The 18,690-nt window shown below is 37.7% G+C and overlaps 2 protein-coding genes across 11 annotated transcripts in view; both read left to right on the forward strand.

Annotated features, from left to right (window-relative positions):
* Positions 1-18,690, forward strand: part of NRF1 (nuclear respiratory factor 1) — a 145,912-nt gene that overhangs the window by 42,652 nt on the left and 84,570 nt on the right. For 9 of the 10 annotated variants that reach the window (XR_006601404.1, XM_045062976.1, XM_045062978.1 and 6 more), the window contains exons 2-3: positions 8,413-8,644; positions 17,220-17,334. Coding sequence is in view for 9 of the 10 variants with exons in the window: in XM_045062976.1 (XP_044918911.1) it covers positions 8,422-8,644; positions 17,220-17,334 (338 nt within the window). In the remaining variant the exon portion in view is untranslated. The remainder of the gene's footprint in view (positions 1-8,412; positions 8,645-17,219; positions 17,335-18,690) is intronic. The other variant, XM_045062977.1, reaches the window with a different exon arrangement.
* LOC101685034 (histidine triad nucleotide-binding protein 1-like) lies at positions 6,025-6,549 on the forward strand. The gene has a single exon (XM_045062985.1). The coding sequence runs from the start codon at positions 6,062-6,064 to the stop codon at positions 6,440-6,442; it is 381 nt and encodes a 126-aa protein (XP_044918920.1). The 5' UTR covers positions 6,025-6,061; the 3' UTR covers positions 6,443-6,549.

Below are 18,690 nucleotides of genomic sequence, written 5' to 3' on the forward strand. Positions count from 1 at the left end.
ACCTTCTGCACACAGTTAAGAAAACCATATTCTTAGAGCTGGTTGCCTGATATGAAGATAAAGAAATTGAGGGGCACCTGGGTGGCTCAGTTGGTTAAGCCTCTGCCTTCAACTCAGGTCATGATCCCAGGGTCCTGGGATTGAGCCCCGCATCGGGGCTCTCAGCTCAACAGGGAGCCTGCTTCCTCCTCTCTCTCTGCCTGCCTCTCTACTTGTGATCTCTATCTGTCAAATAAATAAATAAAATCTTTAAAAAACAACAACAACAACAACAACAAATGTTGAAATTGAGACTTAGAGGTTCTAGGTAACTTGTCCCAGGCATCCTGGATATCTGGTAACAGTCTGTGCTGTTTTTGAAAATTGTTACTGACTAATGTGTTTTCAGTTAGTAGCAGTTCTTATCAGTTTTGCTGACTGCTTGTGGATGAAGGAAAGCTAAAATGCTTTACTGGAAATGAGTGGGCGGGTGCTTATGAAGATCTCTAGCAGTATGTGTATGCCAGTCACATCTGGCTTTAAACAACCTATTTTATGTATTATTTTATGAAAACATTGAAAGCATCATTTATAAGTATCCCACTCTGGTTCAAAGAAGTCTGAAATATGGGGCGCCTGGGTGACTCAGTGGGTTGGGCCTCTGCCTTCACCTAAGGTCATGATCTCAGGGTCCTGGGATGGAGCCCCGCATGGGACTCTCTGCTCAGTGGGGAGCTTGCTTCCCCCTCTCTCTCTGCCTGCCTCTTTGTCTGCTTGTGATCTCTCTCTGTCAAATAAATAAAATCTTTTAAAACAAAACAAAAGTCTGAAATACCTTAGCCTTTGCTTTGTACAGAGTGCAGAATAAAAGTAGTTAGAGAGGCTGAAGGTTGGGTTGGGGGGAGAGGTAGGAAGAGATGAGGCACTGGGCACAAATGACAAGGCCTGTGAAACAGACAGCCCTATTGATTTCTGCCACGAACCGCATTCTGCAGGAAAGAATGGAAATCCATTATAACAAGTGCATAGTGGACAAATCCCTTTGAAAAGCAGTTAGATACCATTTAAAACATTTAAAAATCATTTAAAAACAATTTTGAAGTACCCAGAATTTTAAAATGCCCTAAGTAGTTTGTCTCTTACACTAGAAGAGCAGTGAAATAGATGGAAAAACAGTATTTTCATGGTATATTCCTCTCATAAATTATGTTTAATTGTGCAACTTAAATAGTGTGTTAAAATTGCATTTTAGATATTTACAAATCTGGGGGATAGGATACAGTCCTTTGAATATTGTGAAACACACCAAACATAGGATATGGAAGAAGCCTTACCAGATACCTTTCTTTAAAAGAAAAAAAAAGAAAGACAAAAAGAAAAAATTTATTTTGATATAATTTTAGACTTTTAGAAAAGTTACAAAAATAGTGTAAAGAACTCTCATTACCCATATTTCCCAGATACTAAGGTTTTACCATGTTTTCCTTATTTTTTCCTCTTTTAAATAATTTTTTACCAGGTACGTCTTCCAAACCTCCATTTGAAGAAATCATCATGAAAGTATTATTACACCACACAGAGATACAGGGCTGGGGAGATGACCTCAAGAAGAGAAAGTGTGGAAGAGGGGTGAGGGAGTCAAATGATCCTGAATGATTCCTAATCTTTTTGGATTTGAGGCATTATGTGGTTTTTTATTTTGTAATTAAAGTGAATTATATTTTGAATACAAAATACTTCCTGAGGTAACTGAATAGTCCCAAAGTTAAGAATCAGAGTTAGAAGGATGAGTTGTGAAATGTATAGTAGTAGTGTGAGAATGACAAGAGATAATTGAATTAAGTTAGAGGGGAAAAAAAAATTAGAAACAGCACAAGAATATAAAACAGAATATAAAACAGGCACCTCCAAAAGGTGAAAATTTGTCGTTTACAAAGAACCAGTTTGCCTGAAGAACAAAGACAACAGGATGGGGCTTAAAGCAGTCTAACTCTGGGGTGGTTGAGGGGTGGGGTTAGGTATGGGGTGGGGGGAAGTAAAAAAGGAATCACTCAGAGAAACCAAGGATTTTAGAAGTTTTCAAAGAAGGAAAGGGAGAGTTTTACAATAGAGGAGAATAAAAATGCAAGAATTTTGGATGAATAGATAATTATGTTCTTTTTACTTGTAGTCATAAGGGTTATATCTAGAAGGCTTCTTCTTCTTCTTTTTTTTTTTTTTTTTAATTTGGTTAACTCCAGATATGCAAAGCTGTATTCTGTTGCATGCTGATTGAATTCCAGACTGGGCATGAGGGGTGCGTTACACAAGTAGAGATTGTTAGTGCACAGCTTAAACACTCAGCTTGTCAGTATGCATCAAAATTTAAAATGTATATAATCTTGACAGAAACTTTACCTTTAAGAATTTCATTTTTTAAATTAAAACATTTTTAAAATTTTAATTCCAATATAGTTAACATGCCGCGTTCTATTAGTTTGGGGCTTACAGTATAGTGATCCAGCAATTCTATACATTACTCCATGACTCTTTTTTTTTTTTTAAAGATTTTATTTATTTATTTGACAGAAAGAGATCACAAGCAGGCAGAGAGGCAGGCAGAGAGAAAGGGGAGGAAGCAGGCTCCCCGCTGAGCAGAGAGCCCGATGCGGGCCTCAATCCCAGGACCCTGAGATCATGACCTGAGCCGAAGGCAGAGGCTTAACCCACTGAGCCACCCAGGCGCCCACATTACTCCAAATGCCACCCCTCCCAACCATCTGTTCTCTGTAGTTAAGAATCTGTTTCTTGGTTTGTCTTTTTCTTTTTCTCGTTTGTTCATTTGTTTTGTTTCTTAAATTCCACATATGAGTAAAATCATATGATGTGTGTCTTTCTCTGACTGACTTATTTCAGAGTATTATACTCTGTTTCTTTAAAATAAAATAATATGCAAAGGATTTTTAGAAGATAATAAGGGCTAGTTTTATGATTCTGCTCTATGATAGTTATTTATTCTTTGTATCACTCCTCGACCTTTTGGTAAGATCAAGTGTAGTTATTTATTCTTTGTAAAATAGTTACCACTGGTGTCCAGGATTTTTTTTTAATTATGGGAAAATATATATAACATAAAATTTACCATCTTAGCCACTTTTTAAAAATATTTATTTATTTATTAGAGTGAGAGCTCGTGTATGTGTGAATAGGTGGAGGGGCAGGGAGAGGGAGAGAAGCAGACTTCCTACTGTATGTGGAGCCTGACATGGGGTTCGATCCCACGGCCCTGATCATGGCATGAGCCAAAATCAAAAGTTGGACACCTGGGGCACCTGGGTGGCTCAGTCGGTTAACTTTTTGTCTTTGGCTCAGGTCATGATCTCAGGATCCTGAGATTGAGCCTGGAGTGGGGCTTCATGCTTAGCAGGGAGTCAGCTTGTCTTTCTTTCCCTCTGCTCCTCACACAACTCGTGCCCTCTCTCTCTCAAATAAATAAAATCTTTGCGGGGAAAAAATTTCCTCTTTAAAAAAAAAAAAAAGATTCTCTTTCTCTCTCTATGAAGATAATGAGAAGACAGGCCAGACTGGGAGAAAACAGTTGTAAAAGTCAGAGACACAAAGAACTCTTGACACTAAACAAAAAGAAAATGAACAACCTGATTAAAAAATGGCAAAAGACCTAAACAGACACCTTACCAAAAAGTTAAATAGGTTACATATAAGCCTGTGAAAAGATGTTCAATCATATCATTAGGGAATTGCAAGCTAAAACAATGAGATAATACTACACATCTGTTAGAATGGCTACAATTCAAAACACCAACACCACCAAATGCTGATAAGGGTATGGAGCAACAGGAATCTTCACTTATTAATGGTGGGAATGCAAAATGGTATCACCACTTTGGAAGATAGTTTGGAAATTTATTACAAAACTAAATATATTCTTACTACACAATCCAGCCATTGTGCTCCTCGGCATTTATCAAAGAAGTTAAAAACTTCTGTCCGCCAAAAAACTCACGCAGATGTTTATGGCATATTCATAATTGCTAAAACTTGTAAGTAACCAAAATATCCTTCAGTAGGTGAATGGATAAATAAACTATGGAACATCAGATCATAGAGTATTATTCGGCACTACAGAGAAATGAGCTATCAGGCTATGAAAAGACATGGATAAACCTCAAATGCCTAGCTAAGTGAAAGAAGTCAACCTGAAGATGCTATATAGTGTGTGATGGCAGCAATATGAAGTTCTAGAAAAGGCAGAACTATGGAGATGGTAAAAGAATCAGTGGTTGCCAGGGATCAGGGGGAGGAAGAATTGATAAGTGGAGCACAAATCTTGTAGGGCAGTGAGACTACTGTGTATGACACCATAATGGTGGAAAATGTCATTATACGTTTGTCTAAACCCCTAGAATGTAAAACACTTATATGAGGTCTCTGTGCTAGTCAGATTCATAGACACAGACAGTAGACGGGTGGTTGCAGGGGGCTGGGAAAGGAAGGGAAACTGAGAGATTGCCTCACAGGTACAGAGCTTCAGTTTTGCAGGATGAAAAGAGTTCTGGAGATTATACAACAATATGAATGTATTTATACATTCATGTATTTATACATTCTGTATGAATGTATTCATACATACAGAACTGTACACTTAAATGATTAAGGGGCGCCTAGATGGCTCAGTCAATTGGGTGTCCAACATTTTTTTAAAGATTTTATTTATTTGAGGGGCGCCTGGGTGGCTCAGTGGATTGAGGCCTCTGCCTTTGGCTCGGGTTATGATCCCAGGGTCCTGGGATCGAGCCCCATGTCCAGCCCTCTGCTCGGCGGGGAGCCTGCTTCCTCCTCTCTCTCTCTCTGCCTGCCTCTCTGCCTGCTTGTGATCTCTGTCTGTCTAATAAATAAATAAAATCTTTAAAAAAAAAAAGATTTATTTGAGAGAGTGCAAGAGCATGAGTTGGGGGAGGGGCAGAGAGAGAGGGAGTGTGTTTACTATACTCTGGGTCTTTTGCCCCTCCATATAAGCTTTATTTTTTTTTTAAGGTTTTTTTTTATTTTTATTTTTTGACAGAGGGAGAGAGAACATAAGCAGGGGGAGTGGGAGAGGGAGAAGCAGGCTCCCCGCTGAGCACAGAGCCCCATGTGGGACTGCTTCCCAGGACCCTGGGATCATGACCTGAGCCGAAGGCAGAGGCTTAACGGACTGAGCCACCCAGGTGCCCCACCATATAAACTTTAAAATCAGTTTTTTGTCGTCTATAAAATAACTTGCTGGGATTTCATTGAATCTATGGATCAAATTAGGACATCTTGACAATATTGAGTCTTCCTAGCCATGAACATGGAATCTGTTTATATTATTTAGGTCTTCTTTGACTTTCTTCATTAGAGTTTTGTAGTTTTCTTTATATAGGTCTTGTCCATATTTTGTTAGATTCATACCGAAGTATTCTGTTTTTTTGCTTGCTAATGGAAATGGCATTGTGTTTTAAATTCAAATTCTATTTGCTGGTCTAAAGCAATTGACTTTTGTGTATGAACTTTGTATCCTGCAACATTGCTCTAACTCACTTACTTGTTTCAGGAGGTTTTTTGGTTCTTTTGGATTTCCTATATATATATATATATATATATATATATATATATATAATCATGTCATCTTAAACAAACACAGGGTTTGTTTGTGTTTTTTTTTTCTTCCCAATCAGTGTACCTTTTATTTCCTTTTCTTGTCTTCCTGGACTAGCTACGACTTCCAGTACAGTGTGGAAAGGAGTGGTGAGAGGGACCATCCTTGCCTTATTCCTGACTTAGCAGGAAGGCTTCTAGTTTCTTGACATTAAATATGATGCTAGGTGTAGATTTTTTGTAGTTTTTTTGTTTTTGTTTTTTGTTTTTTAGAGAGAAAGAGAGATGGAACATGAGCAGGGGAGGGGCAGAGGGAGAGAGTCTCAAGCAGACTCCCTGCTGAGCATGGAGCCTGCCACAGGTCTTGATCTCATGACCCTGAGATCACACCTGAGCCAAAATGAAGAGTCAGGCCCTCCTCTCGAGCTTCTGCCTGGGTCGGTCGCGCGGGAGGGAGGCCGAGATGGCAGATGAGATCGCCAAGGCTCAGGCCGCGCAGCCTGGTGGTGACACAATCTTCGGGAAGATCATTCGCAAGGAAATCCCAGCCAAAATCATTTTTGAGGATGACCATTGTCTTGCTTTCCATGACATTTCCCCTCAAGCACCAACTCATTTTCTGGTGATACCCAAGAAACATATATCCCAGATTTCTGTAGCAGAAGATGATGATGAAAGTCTTCTTGGACATTTAATGATTGTTGGCAAGAAATGTGCTGCTGATTTGGACCTGAAGAAGGGTTATCGAATGGTGGTGAATGAAGGTTCAGATGGGGGACAGTCTGTCTATCATGTTCATCTCCATGTTCTTGGAGGTCGGCAGATGAATTGGCCTCCTGGTTAAGCTTGTTTTAGGGTTGATTTTCCCTTCTCTAGGCAGTGGTCAATATTTCCCAGTTCTGTAGGTTAAACAATATACTTCCTTTTGCCTATGTATGGAGAGATTGAGGAGATAATTTTTAAAAGCCATACATAATAAAAGACAATGTTGCATGGTTTAAAAAAAAAAAATGAAGAGTCAGATGCTTAACCGACTGAACCACCCAGGTGCTCCAATTTTTTATAGATATTTAAAAATTGAGGCAAGTAAGTTAATCTCTTTTATGTTTGTATTCCTTTTTCTTTTCTTTCTTTTTTTTTTTTTTTAAAGACTTTATTCATTTATTAGAGAGGGAGAGAGCACAGACCAAGACATAGGGAGAAGCAGGCTCCCTGCTAAATGTGGTGTTTGATCCCAGGACCCTGGGATCATCACCTGGGGTGGATGCTTAACTAACTGAGCCGTGCAGGTACCCCTGTATTTCTTCTTTTTAAAGGCTGAATACTGTTTTATTATATATATATCCACATTTTGTTTACCCATCAATCCATTAGTGGATAGTTGGGTTGCTTCCACTTTCTTGGCTATTGTGAATAATTCTGCTATGAACGTGGGTGTACAAGTAGCCCTTTGAGACCTTTCTTTTAGTTTTTCTAGGTATAATTGCTGGATCATATGGTAATATTTACATTTCATTGAGTTTATTGAATATTATATGCAAAATTTTATATAAAGGATATTCATTGCACTGATATTTATAATAGTGAGAATTTGGAAGCAGCCTTGCTACTTGTCAGTACGTGATTGGTTAGATAATCACAGTACATCCATACAATGAGGTATACTGCAGTTGTTTAGAAAGGTCTGTGTGTTTTGACAGGTCAGAATATCTAAATAGGTTAAAATATGAAAAAAAGAAAACTGTAAAATGGTATGTATAGTGTGAACCTTTTTAAAAAAAGATTTATTTATTTATGAGAGAGAGAATGGGAAGGATGAGGGACAGAAAGAAAGGGAGTAGTAGATTCCCCACTCAGCTGGGAGCCTGATGTGGGGCTCAATCCCAGGACCTTGAGATCATGACCCAAGCCAAAGGCAGTTGCTGAACTGAATGGGCCAGCCACCCAGGCACCCTGTAAATGAACCTGTTTTTATTTAAAATCATATGTATTATATGTATGTATATATGTATTATGTATGTATGCTTCAAAAAATTTTTAAAAGATAATAATTCTATAGGCTGAGGGGGATGAGTGGATAGGTTATATGTGCAGTGGAAGAGCAGACCTTTATCTTACTGCATTACAAGTTACTGCATCATAGCAGGGTTTATAAGAGGCATAGTTTTTTATAAGCAGAAAAACCAATTTAAGTGATTATATTTTTGGAAAAAATAGAGCTTGACTTCTGTTTGTCTATGAATACAAAGAAAATGTTATATGTTTCATTTACTTAACATGTGTTTTTATGTCTACAACACACATCACTGGGATCTTTTTTTTTTTTTTAAAGATTTTATTTATTTATTTGGCAGAGAGAGATCACAGAAGACAGAGAGGCAGGCAGAGAGAGAGAGGGAAGCAGGCTCCCTGCTGAGCAGAGAGCCCGATGCAGGACTCGATCCCAGGACCCTGAGATCATGACCTGAGCCGAAGGCAGCGGCTTAACCCACTGAGCCACCCAGGCGCCCCATCACTGGGATCTTTAAAGTATCTTTTTATTGTTATACATGGTATGAAGGATATATGTACGGTCTTGTGGCCTGACATATAAAATTAGCACAGTGACTTTCTATCAGAATGGTTTTACATAAGGAAAATGTTCTACCATTTTTGGATCATACTTGAATGGTGCTTTCCATTTCTTGTGACTTGGTGTGGTGTGGTATGTGGTGAAATCGTAGGCTTTCTCTGCTCTTGAGGAAAATATTGCTTGGTTTAAGCACTGTGTTATACTGCACACTGAATTCTGTTCTTTGCCTTTTCTTCTGACAGTAGATCTTCATGGAGGAGCACGGAGTGACCCAAACCGAACACATGGCTACCATAGAAGCCCATGCAGTCGCCCAACAGGTACAGCAGGTCCATGTGGCCACCTACACTGAGCATAGTATGCTGAGTGCTGATGAAGACTCACCTTCTTCTCCTGAGGACACCTCTTACGATGATTCAGACATACTCAACTCCACAGCGGCTGATGAGGTAACAGCCCATCTAGCTGCTGCAGGTAATGCTGTTTGGATCGGAAGCTCTTCATTTTTTTTGCTTAACCTCTGGTTTTGTGCATATCTGCAAGGACCTCGGATGCAGACATTCTCATATATATCTTCAAATCACATTTTCATGATTTTTTAAGCCTTGCATTTATAGCTTATGCCTATATTCTACTGAGACTTAAGATCTAGAGTGATATACTACTAGTGATATGACTTTGGTTTTGTTTTTTCATCCATTCCAACAGTCTTTTGACTTCTTACTAAAACATTTAGTCCATTTACATTAAATGTAACCACTGATATATTTAGGTTTAAATTTATCATGTTTACTGTATGCTTTCTCATGTTTACTATATGCTTTCTCTTCATCCCACTTGCTCTGTGATTACTTTTCCTTTGTGTTTTGGGGGGACTAAAAAGTTTACATTTTTTTTTCTTGTTAGTTTGAAAGATGTACACACTTTTCCTATTAGTTGTACCCCTAGAAACTATAACACATCCTTAACTTATTTCAAAGTCTTCTGGAATTGGTACTTTTGTCCTTTTATGGGATAATGCAAGTTTCTTAGAACACTTGAATTTTATTTTCCTTCTGACCTATTTGCTATTGTTATTCTATGTATTATTTCTTCATATATTCCAAGCCATACAAGACATTATTTTTGTTTTATACTTACTTAGTGTTCATTTTTTCCTTCATATCCAACTTGCCTTCTGAGAATTTTTCTTCTGTCTAAAGATAACATTTAGTATTTCCTTGAGCATGGATGTCTCTCAGTTTTTTATTGTCAGAAGATGTTTTTATTTAACCTTTAGTCTCAAAAGGTGTTCTCACTGGGTATAGAGTTTTAGGTTGGCACTTATTTTTTCTCCCTCACATTGAAGATACTGTTCCCACAGTCCTCTGGTTTCCATCCTTGCTTTTCAGAATTAAGCTGTTTCATTCTAATAGCCGCTCCTTTGAAGGTTATCTCCCACATAGGTCCCTCCTCCAACTGTTCTTAAGATTTTCTCTGTCTTCAGCTTTTTGGGGTGTGTGTGTGTGTGTGTGTGTGTGTTCTGGTTTTGTGATATAGCTGGTTTTGGGCTTCTCATTTATTCTGTTTAGGATTCTTTAAACATCTTGAATCTGTAGATTGATGTCTTTCATCAATTCTGGACCATCTTAGTCACTAGATTTTTTTTTTTAAGGTTTTATTTATTTCTTTGAGAGAGTGAGTGAACACAAGCAGGGGTGGGAGGGGTAGGAAGGGCAGAGGGAGGAGGAGAAGCAGGCTTCCCACTGCAGGGAGTCCAGTACAGGGCTTGATCCCAGGACCCTGGCATCATGACCTGAGCTGAAGGTAGACCCTTAACCCATGAGCCATGCAGGTTCCCCTTAGTTACTAGATTTTGCTTTGATTTTGCTTCTGCTCCATTCCATCTTTTTCTTCTGTTGACTCCAATTAAATATGTTAGTTTTCTTCATTGAATCTTTTATGTCTCTTATCCTCTATTCTGTATTGACTCCAATTAAATATGTTAGTTTTCTTCATTGAATCTTTTATGTCTCTTATCCTCTATTCTGTATTACCATCAGTTTGTCTCTTTATGCTTCACTGTATGTCATTTCTTCAAACTGTCTTCCAGTTTACAGCTGTGTCTGAGGTGATCTAAATCTGTCTACTGAGGAACTAATTTTAGTAATAGTTAATAGTTTCATTTTTTAAAAAAAGATTTTTATTTATTTATTTGACAGAGAAAGAGATCACAAGTAGGCAGAGAGGCAGGCAGAGAGAGGGGGGTAAGCAGGCTCCCTGCTGAGCAGAGAGCCCGATGTGGGACTCGATCCCAGGACTCTGAGATCATGACCTGATGAGCTGAAGGGAGAGGTGTAACCCGCTGAGCCAACCAGGTGCTCCAATAGTTTTCTTTTCCTTTTTTAAAAGAATTTCTAGTATTTTTTTCCCTCCTAAATCTGTACTTTTATCATTTCCAGTTGTAGTAGAAATAATAAGTTTTTTAAATCTCTGTGAGTAAAGTAAGCATCATGAATTTACAATACATTTGGTAATTCTACCCTCTGAAGTGCCATTGGGTCTTTTTTCTGTTACATGTTGATAATGCTCTTTCTTGTTTATGTTTGTTTCTCTTTTCATATATTGGTTATATTTAAATGAATGCTGGATGGTGTGTTTGGAAATTTATTTTTAGAAATAATTTGGAGTCTAGAACAGTATTATTACCCTCTAGAGAGGATTTTTGTTTCCTTCTGCCAGCTGCCTAAGGACACTAGCAATCCTGGATTATCTTAATCCAATTTAAGGTTTGAGATTTTCTGGGCCACTAAATGACTTAAAGCTGGGCTATATTTTGTACCATTCTCTTTACTATTTACATTGTTTACTTAGCACTATGTGGAAGACTACGTATAAATCATCCCTTGATGGGGTTAGTATTGTATAAGGAACATTGATCTCAAAGATATTTAGGGAGAGTTAGGCAGTAAATAAATTTTCAGGAATGGCCAAAATACTTCTTTTTTTTTTTTTTAAAGTATGTACTGTATTTAAGGAGAAGAAGACAAATGTGATGAAAAGCCACCTTATTACTCTCAGTTATTATCCACTGTGTCTTTCTGGAATTATAAACTTAAAATAAGACTTAGTGGTAGAACACATATGAGATGTTTGTAAAATATATTTTTGAAACATTTATACTTCCCAGAAGAGGGCATCCTAACATAATGAATGCAGATCAACCTCTCCTGGGAAGGGAGATGCTTTTGAGACAACAGTTTTGCTGAATTACTGTACTGCATTGTCATAGTGTTAAAATTAGGAAAAGACTTCAATCTAACATCTTCAGTGGCAGATGTGGAAACTGAGGCCCAGCTGGTAGAAATGATTTACCCTTTAATCATAAAACAATTATTGAAGAATTATGTATGCTCTGTATTACTGTATATAGATACTATGAACAGGACAGGCATGAACTTGCTCCTGATGTAGCTCACAGACCAATGGTGGGAGAAGGGTACAAATAATAAAGTAAAATAATTTCAAAAAGCACTGACTACTCTGGAGGAAATAAGGTGAATGAAGAGGGAAGGGAAGGAGATTATTGCTTTTTCTAATCCTATTCTCTTCTCTCCTTCCACTGAGGTAACCACTATTTTAAATTTGATCTTTATCATTCTCATGCACTTCTTTTATTTCTGCTATATACTTATGTATCAATAAGCAATACTTAGCATTGTTTGGCATGTTTTAAATTTTATAAAAAAATGTCTCTCTGTAGCATTGTTTATCCCATTTGGTATTATTTTTTTGAGGTTCATTCATGTTGATAATGTGGCAGTATGTTTTTATTTTAAGTGTTATTTGGAATTCCATTCATTATCTGAACATGACAGATATTGGTATAGCATTTAGGCTGTTCATAAGTTTTTGTTATTACTGTAACTGCAAATGAAAATTATTCTATTTTTTCTTGTGCAAATTGTGGGAGTTTCTTTTGGTTTTCAAGCTCTTGACAGTTCCCATAGTGATACATTTTACATTGTGATCTGGGATAAATGAATGTACATATACTTGGAATAACAGTTTCTCATGGAGTAATACTTACCCTCTGCCATGACACACCCATTGATATGTCCTAATATCTTTCACTTTATTCCATTTTATTAAAAAACAAAACAAAACAAAAAAACAAACAAACTACTCATGAACCACCAAAGAATAGAAACCTGCAGTTTGAAAATACTGCTGAAGATTATAACCAGGAAGAGAATGAGAGGGCAAAGATGGGTACATTTTCAACTTTACTAAATATTCCAAATGTCTTTCCAAGTCACTTTATTAATTTACATCCCCACAAACAGCATGCTAGAGGGCCTGTTGCTTCCAGTCCTCACCATATTTGGAATTGTCAATTGTTTTTTGTTTTTGCTAGTCTGATGAAATAGAATCTCATTGTCCGTTTAATTTGCTCATCTCTGAGCTAGAAGTTCCAGCCAGTGCAGGAAGACAAGATAGAATGTCATTTCAGACTATTGAAATGACTTTTTATTTACTATTGCTTTTCTTCTTCTGCGTATTTCCTCTTTATGCCTTTGTCTAATCAGGTTGGTTGTTGTTTTTTCCTTGTTGTATGAGTTAATTATATATATATATTTTATTTTATTTAAAGATTTTTATTTATTTATTTTGAGAGAGAGAGAGAAACAGAGTGAGAGAGAGCATGAGAGGGGAGGTCAGAGGGAGAAGCAGACTCCCCATGGAGCATGGAGCCCAATGTGGGACTCGATTCCAGGACTCTGGGACCATGACCTGAGCTGAAGGTAGTTGCTTAACCAACTGGGCCAGCCAGGCACCCAATGATATATTTTTTGATACTGTTCTTTTCTGGATAATATGCATTTCATTTATTAGTATCTTCATCCAATTTGTTGACTACTTCTTCCCTCAATTTTTTTATTATTTCTTTTTGTCCATAAAGGTTTAAATTTAATTGTGAAATTTATCAGTCTTTTACCTTACTGTTTATCCTTTTGGAGTACTTTTTTTTTTTAAGATCTTATTTATTTGACAGAGAGAGAGAGAGGTCACAAGTAGGCAGAGAGGCAGGCATAGAGAGGGAGAAGCAGACTCCCTGCTGAGCAGAGAGCCTGATGCGGGGCTTGATCCTAGGACCCTGAGATCATGACCTGAGCCAAAGGCAGAGGCTTAACCTACTGAACCACCCAGGTGCCCCTATCTTTAGGAGTTTTAATTAAGGAATTCTTACTCCTGAGTTCATAAATACTCTACAACAGTTTATTGTAGAAGTTACAAAGTTCTTTGTTGTTGTTTTAATTTAGCTGTTTAATTCACCTGGAATAATATTTTTGTGTATATGATATAGGGATCTAGCTTCATTATTTTTCCATACAATCGTTTGTTCCAGTACCATATTTTTAATAGTTCATCCTTTTCCTACCTCTGTCTTTTGACACAGGAAAGTGTTTGTGAACTCTTAATTCAGTTGCATTGGTTTGTTTGTCTGACCTTCAGCTGGTTCCATACTGTCTTAATGACCGTAGCTTTATAGTAACCACTGATATTTGATAGGATGAGCACACCTTTTAAAATTCTTAAAATTCTTCACAATTATTCTAGTGATTCTTGACCTTTTGCACATCTGTTTAAGTTTTAGGATCAGCTTATCAATTTCCAGAAAAACCCATCCTGGGACTTTTATTTGAATTGAGTTTATAAATTAATTAAGCACCTCTATTCATAATAGCCTAAAACTGGAAATTACCCAAACATCTGTCAGTAGGATAATGGATTACTGTGATTTATTTATATTCTGGAATATTACTCACCAATAAAAAGGAAGAAACTTACTAACACATACAGCAGTGTGGATGAATCTCAAGAACATTACTCTAAGTGAAAGAAACCTCACAAAAAAGAATATATATGGTATGATTCCATTTATTTGAAGTTCTAGGATAGACGATGCTTTTTTTTTTTTTTTTTTAATTTATTTGTCAGAGAGAGAGAGAGAGCACACAGGCAGACAGAGTGGCAGGCAGAGGCAGAGGGAGAAGCAGGCTCCCCACCGAACAAGGAGCCTGAAGTGGGATTTGATCTCAGGATGCTGGGATCATGACCTGAGCCAAAGGCAGCCGCTCAACCAACAGAGCCACCCAGGCATCCCGACAATGCTAAAATAGGGTGAAAAAATCAGTATTGTATGTCCTTTTGAGAGATTGGGCAAGAACTGACTGGGAGGAGACATGAGAGAACTTTCTGTAGTGGTGGTATTGTTATATGTCTTGATAGAGATTGGTTATCGTTAGTGTCTACATTTTCAAAATGTATGGTATGCTTACACAAAATTGAATGTACACTTAAGATTTGTACATTGCATTATATGTAAATTTTACCTCAAAAGAAAAAATTGTAAAGAAATATTGAACTCTAGCTAATGATATTCCTACTGAATATTTAGGTGAATCGTACTGCAGTTTACATACATCAGAATAAGAAATGATATGGACTAGTGAGTGGGTAGAAAGAATGAATGGGGTGCGTGGCTGGCTCACCAGAGCATGGGACTCTTGATCTCAGGGTGGTGAGTTCAAGCCCCATGTTAGGTGTAGAGATTATTTAAAAATTTTTTTAAAAGTCTTAAATTAAAAAAAAAAAGATGGATACATGTGTGTGTTAAAATGTTATGGTAGAGTGGTAGATACATAAATGTTCACTAAAAAATTCTTTCAACTTTGCTCTATATTTGAAAGTTTTAGTTATAAGATGTTGGACTCCTACAAATCAATAGAATAAAAACAAATAAGCTAATTTTTAAAAATGGACAGAGGACTTGAGTAGACATCTCCCTAAAGAAGACGTACAAATGGCCAAGAACCCCGTGAAAAAGATGTTCACATTACTAATCCTCAGGGAGATACAAATCAAAACCACAGTGAGATGCTACCTGACACCTGTTAGGATGGCTCTTACCAAATAACAACGAAGGATAAATATTAGCAAGGATGTGGAGAAATTGGAATCCTTATATGCTGTTGGTGGGAATATAAAATGGTGCAGCCTATATGGAAAACAGTGTAAAGTTTCCTTAAAAAATTAAAAATAGAAATGCCCTATGCAATTCCACCTCTGGATACTTACTGAAATGAACTGAAATCAGGATCTCATAGAGTATTCACATTCCCATGTTCATTATTCACAATAGCCAAGATATGGAGCAACTCAAGTGTCCATTGACAGATGAGTGAATAAAGAATGGAATATTATCCAGCCTTTAAAAAAAAGGAAATCCTGCCATATGCAACAACATGGATGAATCTTGAGGGTATTATGCTAAGTAAAATAAATCAGTTACAGAGGACAGATATTGCATGATTCTACTTATATGGGGTATCTAGTCAAACTCCTAGAAACAGAGGTAGAAGGGTAGTTGAGCTGGCGACTGGGGTATGGAAATGAGAGTTGCTCTTCAACAGGTATAAAATTTCAATTATGCAAGATGAAAAAGTTCTAGAGATCTTGCGTACAACATTGTGCCTATCCTTAGCTGTTTGTACACTTAAAAATTAATATGGTAGATCTCATATTAAGTGTTCTTATCATAGTTAAAAAATTAAATACTGGAAAAAATCTTTCAATGGGATTTTTTTTTTTCATCTACCAGCTGTTTATGATGGAAAGGTTAAAAGCATTCATTTAGGGGGCCTGAGTGGCTCAGTGGGTTAAGCCTCTGCCTTCGGCTCAGGTCATGGTCCTAGGGTCCTGGGATCGAGTCCCACATCGGGCTCTCTGCTCCATGGGGAGCCTGCTTCCTCCTGTCTCTCTGCTTGCCTCTCTGCCTACTTGTGATCTCTGTCAAAATCTTGAGATTTTTTTTATTTATTTGACAGAGATCACAAGTAGGCAGAGAAGCAAGCAGAGAGAGAGGAGGAAGCAGGCTCCCTATGGAGCAGAGAGCCCGATGCGGGGCTCGATTTCAGGACCCTGGGACCATGACCTGAGCCAAAGGCAGAGGCCCCAACCCAGTAAGCCACCCAGGCGCCCCTCATTTATTCTTTTACTTGCTCTGGGACTCTTTAGAGGAGTTTATTTAAGTCAGACTAAATAACATGTAGAGAGATTTGTCTAGATTTTCAGGGAGACTTATTTTAATTGAGCCCCTTAGACCATATATAACATATATGCTAGGGCAAGTGTAAGTAGTTAAACTTAATTTTCATGTAAGCCTTTCATAGGGTTTACAAATAAGGATGAAAGTGGATCATCTGCTTAAAAAAGGGAAAGAAAAAAAAAAGGAACGTCCTTGATATGTTGAGATTCCATGAATCAGAGACTCCAATAATTCCTTAGGGTCTACCCTTTATTTTAATAATTAGTTTCAGGGCAAGCCAGACTGACTTTTATTAACATTTTTTCTTTAGAGTGGGCTAGTTTTCATCTCTTTCCTGCCAGCATGCTTTCATCAGTTTAACATTGTGGTCAACAACTCCATTTTAGGCACAATTCTCAGATACATAAGAAAAAAAAAATCCAATTAAGATAATACTCCTCCAGCTCTTCCTCTTTTGGTTACGTTGTTGTTACTATTTGAGTTCCAAGCATGAGTGATTATCTCTGACTTCCTTAACTTGACAGTGTTTTGGGGTAATGGAAAGAGGGGCACAAGGATGGAAATGAAATTTGAAATCTGTGATTATTTTCTTTTGGCAAGCTCTTCCTCTCAGTGTTGCAATTTCATCTAGCACCTCTGAGAATATCAGCTTTGCAGTATGGGCCTGCTGGCAAAACAAAACAAAACAAAACACAACATTATATAAAATTTAGCTTGTGTATGGTGGGGAGGTGTTTAAGTCAATCACTTTTTTAGATTCATTGCAAGTTTTATTGGTAAATGAAAATATGATTTGTTTTGAACAATAGCAAAGTATGTTGATAATATCAGGAACATTCTATATTTACTGAGAATGTATTAGGAAATAAAGGCTACCTTTTTTGTACCTTGAATTGTTTTCTGTCTCATAGAGCTAACAGGCTTTGCCTGCTTTCAGCACATGCGTTATTATTTCAGGTCCTGTGGGAATGGCTGCTGCCGCTGCTGTGGCGACAGGAAAGAAACGGAAACGGCCTCATGTGTTTGAGTCTAATCCGTCTATCCGGAAGAGACAGCAAACACGCCTGCTTCGGTGAGGGCTCCCTTCTCCATATTGTTGCTGTTTCTCCAATGCTTCATGGTGTGGATGACAGAATTAGAACATACGTTCCTAGGTACACTGAGGAAACCAAGTTAGGGTCCTTGATGGCAGAATTAGACTTGAAGGTACTCCTATAGAATCAAATAAATGAAACTAGAAATGATGAACAGATGTAGAATATCACATTATTTCATTCTGAGAAAATTTTTATGCCTGCACTATACCAGACATTATTCTTGGTCTTGGGAATACAACTGTGAACAAAACAAATTCCCTTAGGGAGTTTTTATTCTAGTAGGGAAAAAAAAAATAAAATAAACACTCTGTAATATATCAGGTGATGATAAGTACTATGGAAAAAAAGAAAATATGAGTAAGGAAAAAAAAAGAAAGGTTTGGGGGGATATAGTAGTTTCTCTTTTTTTTTGTAGGGATGATCTGGGAAATCCTTTTTGACAGGCAGCCTCTGAACAGGGAATTACTGATGTCTAAAGGAAGATCTTTCCAGGCAGGAGAAGAACAAGAGGAAAGTTTCTGAAGTGGGATGGAATGTGATGGTCATGTTTGAGGAATAGCCAGGGAAAGAATGACAGGAGATGGAGTTAGAGCAGTAGTAGAGAGACACATCATGGGGTCGTTGGTCTAGTAGAAGGGCTTTGACTCTTGTTCTGAATGAGATGAGAAGTCAGTGAAGGCTTTTGACCAAAGCAGTGATTTGGTCTGACTTATGTTTTCAGAGAAACCATCAGGCTACTGTGTTGAGAATAGAGTTTGAGTATACCAGAATGGAAGCAGGAAGAAAATGAGGTTATTGTAGTAATCCAGGCCAGAAATCATAGGGTCGTAAAACCAATATTGCAGCAGCAACGGTAGTAAGAGGCGGTCATCCTGGGTGTATTTCAAAAGTCAACTTTTGAAAAAAAGTCAACTCCAACATGATGGATTGGCTGTGGGGTGTGAGAGCAAAAACAGGAATGAAGGGGACCTCAAGATTTTTGGTCTGATTATTGGAAGGGTTGGGATGACTCTTACTGGAAGAGAGGAGCAGGTATAGGAATGAGTGAGGATAAGGCAGATAGGTCTCTGATACCTCTTAACCATTAAGTGGAGAAACAGTAAGCAGTTGATACGTGAGTCTGAAATTCAAAGGAGAGATCTTGCTGAAAATGTCCAAGTTTTAGATCTTATCTAAGACTCTGAGACTGGAAGGTCTTGGTGGAGGTCTTGACCGGAGGCCACCAAGAGAGTGAATGCAGACCGAGGCCTAGAGCCCTCTAACTTTTAGAGATTGGAGAGATGAAAGGAATGAGCAGAAGAGTCTGGGAAGCTACCAGTGAATCGGGAGGA

This window comes from Mustela putorius, unplaced genomic scaffold, assembly GCF_011764305.1.
Source record: "Mustela putorius furo isolate JIRA1106 unplaced genomic scaffold, ASM1176430v1.1 tig00003845_pilon_pilon_pilon, whole genome shotgun sequence".
Taxonomy (NCBI): Eukaryota; Metazoa; Chordata; class Mammalia; order Carnivora; family Mustelidae; genus Mustela; species Mustela putorius.